This window comes from Borostomias antarcticus (assembly GCF_949987555.1).
Source record: "Borostomias antarcticus genome assembly, chromosome: 1".
Taxonomy (NCBI): domain Eukaryota; kingdom Metazoa; phylum Chordata; class Actinopteri; order Stomiiformes; family Stomiidae; genus Borostomias; species Borostomias antarcticus.
In genome coordinates this window covers 45,492,608-45,497,607 of record NC_140234.1, presented here as the reverse complement: position 1 = coordinate 45,497,607, position 5,000 = coordinate 45,492,608, and the positions used below count along the sequence as shown (strand labels likewise).

General features: G+C 49.1%; 1 protein-coding gene across 1 annotated transcript in view; it reads right to left on the bottom strand.

The window, feature by feature from the left end:
* The window catches only part of fchsd2 (FCH and double SH3 domains 2), a gene marked incomplete at its 3' end in the record, with an annotated part of 71,151 nt that overhangs the window by 16,164 nt on the left and 49,987 nt on the right, over positions 1-5,000 (bottom strand). Inside the window, exons 11-12 of the mRNA XM_084448622.1 lie at positions 4,571-4,645; positions 1,794-1,910 (exon numbers count right to left, since the gene is read on the bottom strand). Coding sequence (XP_084304748.1) covers positions 1,794-1,910; positions 4,571-4,645 — 192 coding nt within the window. The remainder of the gene's footprint in view (positions 1-1,793; positions 1,911-4,570; positions 4,646-5,000) is intronic.

The following is a 5,000-nucleotide window of genomic DNA, read 5'->3' as shown; positions in this document are numbered from 1 at the left end:
CATCCCTTTCCCTAGCAGCATCAACCAGCTCTGCCTGGGGAATCTTTAGCCGTTCATAGGCCAGTGCGGATGTTTTAATCAAATGTGTTAATGAAAATGACCACAAAAAAGGAGAGTAGTCAAAGCACACCGCTCAAAAAGGGCTTAATTCATACAACAAACTGATCAGGCTAATCATTTTTTAATGAAAATGACCACAAGACAACCTCTTGTGCATAGTTGAAATGGTAGTGGGATACGGTGATAAACTGGAGTGATCATTTGACAGCAATTATTAGCCTTTTCCAGGAATGGACAGAAATGGGATATTTTTAGAATAACAGTAATTTATTCACATACAATGGAAAGGAGTTGATGTGTAGCATGAAGATGAAACGATACACTGAGTTTGGGTGTTTTCAGTCAACGTTGGCGTTGACCGCTTCCAGCTATCGAATGGCCGACTGGTGTAAGATGGATAGCCTAATATAACATTAGAGAGATAAATGTAGGCTATGGTTATGTTAATAAAGCTAACAATGATGTTGTAACATGCATGCAGCACTGCCCATCTGATCTGAACGATTGATTCATTGTTACCATGGATCGGTATTGGGATTGATCAAGGGCGAGTGTGAAATAGCAGCCAGGAACTCAGCGGGTTTTCCGAGATGCGGTAGCCGCGGCCACAGCTCCTGCTGGCGGGGAGTGAAGCTCTTCAACTCGCCGGTCACTGGCTCCCTGGAGGAATTTAGCCTGGCTGCAATAACGTTATCGCGAACGGATTGAATACCATCTACTAGCAAACAAAACATGTTCAGTTATATTTAACCTGTTAAAACTAAGATGCCTGGATGAAAAAATAATTTCTCCAATGGATATATTTTACAAAAACAGGTTAATATGCAAGCCGGTTTTCATTGCTAAATCAAAGCGGGGAGAGCCGAGAGAGCCGGGAACGTGCGTCTACATTTCACATAAAGGTGAACTTTTTCGTGGACGCGCGTCGGACAGAAAAGCTCAACTGCGCAAGTACAAAAGTCACCGCGGTTCAATAGGCCTTCACTTTAGATTTCGAATCCTGGGGGCTTGGTTGAAATCCGCTTGTCCAGCTTGAACGCACGCAGATGACGTCGCACGCAGCGCGGCCGATTACGTCAGTACGTCACGCGCAGCCATCTTGCTAACTAGCTTAGCACACACACACACACACACACACACACACACACACACGCTCAACGCAATTAACGAAACGTGGCAGATGACGTCGCACGCAGCGAGGCCGATTACGTTAGTACGTCACGCGCAGCCATCTTGCTAACTAGCTTAGCACACACACACACACACACACGCACACACACACACGCTCAACGCAATTAACGAAACGTGGCACATTCCACACACTGGAGTAAACGAACAAATGAATGAACGTGTGTGTGCGTCTGTGTGTGTGTGTGTGCGTCTAATTTTGCACTAAGTTCCACATAGACGCACTCACGCACACACACACACACACACACTCACACGCACACCTTATCTTTGCTAAAGATATATGCAAATCCCAGCGATCTGATTGGCTGATTCCCTAACTATGTCTTTGCAAGGATAAGGTGTGCGTGTGAGTGTGTGTGTGTGTGTGTGTGCGTGTGTGCGTCTATAGACGCACACACGCACACACGCACACACACACACTCACAACATGCCTGCTAAACGTGGCACTTCCCACCCCCCATAAAAAGTTAGCATTCCAGATGAGCAGAGCACTGGGAAACATTCTGTGTGTGGGTGTGTGTGTGTGTGTGCTGTAGACTCACTCTCTTGTAGTGGATGATACTCTTGTGTTCTCTGGCCACTCTGGTCGCCCACTTCCTGGCCTCCTTGTTCAGACTGTGCTCCTCCGTCGTTCCAGTCTCCGACTCCAGCTGACGGCTCTGCAACACACACACACACACACACACACACACACACACACACACACACACACACACACACACACACACACACACACACACACACACACACACACACACGTGCACACACACACAGGTGCACAAAAAACACTGTTAACAATGCAAGTACAAGGTGTGATATGCAACAGCTGCTAATTAAGATAACGAGAGAAGAAGAGAGAAGGAATGCATTCTGTCATAATGAAGAAAATGTGTGTGTGCCGTCCCAAAATAATCTTCCTGGCACGAAGAGGGGGGAAGGAGTTATCAAAACCACATGTGAACCGTGTCTGTGTGTGTGTGTGTGTGAGTGAGTGTGAGAATGTCTTTGTGTGGATATCTTGTCTTCTCAGTAGAGCATAAATCATTAGCCTGTGCTCTTCTGTTCGCTGCCACGCTAGCCTGGGCTTTTTGTCTGTTCCTGAGCCCCTCCCTTGTGAACACCTATTCAGACTGAACCCAGACGCTCACTGTCACCTCCCAAACCTCTTTCCAACCCCCTAGACCCTCCTCCCACCCCCCCCAAAACCCTCACTGTCACCCCCCCAAAAAACCTCACTGTCACCCCCCAAAACCCTCACTGTCACCCCCCCCCCCCCAAAACCCTCACTGTCACCCCCCAAAACCCTCACTGTCACTCCCCAAAACCCTCCCTGTCAGCCCCCAAAACCCTCACTGTCACCACCCAAAAAAACTCACTGTCACCCCCCAAAACCCTCACTGTCACTCCCCAAAACCCTCCCTGTCCCCCCCCAAAACCCTCCCTGTAACCCCCCCAAAACCCTCACTGTCACCCCCCCAAAACCCTCACTGTCACACCCCAAAACCCTCCCTGTCACCCCCCCAAAACCCTCACTGTCACAACGCCAAAACCTCACTGTCACCCCCCCCCCAAAACCCTCACTGTCACCCCGCCCAAAACCCTCCTTGTCACCCCCCAAAACCCTCCCCGTCACCCCCCAAAACCCTCCCTGTCGTCCCCCCAAGACCCTCCCTGTCACCCCCCAAAACCCTCCCTGTAACCCCCCCAAAACCCTCCCTTTCCCCCCCAAAACCCTCCCTGTAACCCCCCCAAAACCCTCACTGTCACCCCCCAAAACCCTCACTGTCACACCCCAAAACCCTCCCTGTCACCCCCCCAAAACCCTCACTGTCACAACGCCAAAACCTCACTGTCACCCCCCCCCCAAAACCCTCACTGTCACCCCGCCCAAAACCCTCCTTGTCACCCCCCAAAACCCTCCCCGTCACCCCCCAAAACCCTCCCTGTCGTCCCCCCAAAACCCTCCCTGTCACCCCCCAAAACCCTCCTTGTCACCCCCCAAAACCCTCCCTGTCACCCCCCAAAAACCCTCCCTGTCACCCCCCAGCCTAACTTTCCCACACCATGCCAACTGAATCCCTCTGATTCTAAACCAGCTGTATTTTGGGAACGGTTCCGCTAGCATTGTCAAACAGTCCCCTCATAATCTGATAATGAAGGTGTGTTCTAGAGAGGGTATTATAATGTTTATGTTCCTACCGCATGTAAAACCTCGTCATTAAATATGACACATGCATGTGTGTTAAGTATAGGGTGTGTGAGATTATAGTTATATTATTATAAGATATATTATAATAGTTATGTATATTATACAGTCGATTTGCAGCTTAATTGCATTTAAACGTGAGCACTGGGTTTGGGGTGAGGGGAAGCAGAAGACTGGTTAGCAGCCAGTCAGACTGGACAGGGACTGGTGTTGGTGCTGTAGCAAAGCAAGTGTAACATCCATGGTCCAGACAGAGAGCAGGTCAACAACACTGGTTGGTAACCCTTCGTGGTTGTGGTTGATGGTAACACATCATGCTAATGGATAAAAGATGTTCATGGACAACGGTCATGATGTTTGGCGACCGTGAGCGGTCTTGCTTTATCAATAGCTGTGGTGTATGGTTGGGGGGTATGGGGGCACCTCAGAGCTGTAGTGAACCATTAGTGGTTACAGTTTTGACTGAGACAACGGTCATAATTCGTATGGTTGCACTGCAGTGACCGCTGCAAGGGGTGAAGCAACACTCTTCTGCTAGCATGTCCACAAGGCATGTTTGAACTGTGGTCCACTCCATTTTCATGGTCATAGATGGGTCTATTCTGTATCGGTCGCAAAACAACATTTCAGTATCGGGTGAGATGACTGATCCACAGATGTACTGTTGGGCTGGTATAGAAGCCTGCAGTCATAAAAAACATTGTAATGCTCATAGGTAATCAGGCATCGACTAAATGTGGAAACCAACTGGTCAGCACCACCTGTTAAAGAAGCTAAGTAGTACACAATGGATCTCTATGGGCGTGTACTACAGTATGCCCATAGAGATCCATTGTGCACTTAGCTGTGACATGAGCAGTGAGCACTCATATCTCAAGAGTGCCCAGTCCCAGTCATAAATGACCTTACAACAGGGCTTACGATGCTAAATACCAAACTACTCCTTTAACTATTTCATGGTTTGAATTCACAGCGGTGATGGAGGATGGGTGATGGTTACAGAGCATGAGTTCCCCGGACTGGGAGCGGCCCTCATGCTTGTTTGGTTGAAGAGCATGCAGTGGTCGCGGTCGTCTTTGGTCGGTTTGTGGTCGTGTTGCGGTTAGAGACTACCTGTGCCAGGGTCATTCTCATGGCACTGACGGGCGACGGCTCAATGTCCACCAACTTCTGCACCGAGCTCAGAGTCTGACGCACACACGGCCACACACACACACACACACACACACACACACACACACACACACACACACACACACACACACACACAGCACGCATGCATGCAAACACACACAGGCCGGCAAACACACGTATCCCACACCCAAGAGGACAAATGCAATCACACAGGAACAATCAGAGGGGTTAGTGGAAATAGCTGGGGGGGGGAACAGTTAGCAAAGATTGAGACGGTTTGTGAAGAGGGAAGAAACTGAATAACAATAACTACAGACAGATGGAAGAGAGAGTGGAAGACATCTACAGTACAGAGGGAGTTAAAGAGACATCTACAGTAGTGAGAGAGACCAGTACAGAGGGAGTTAAT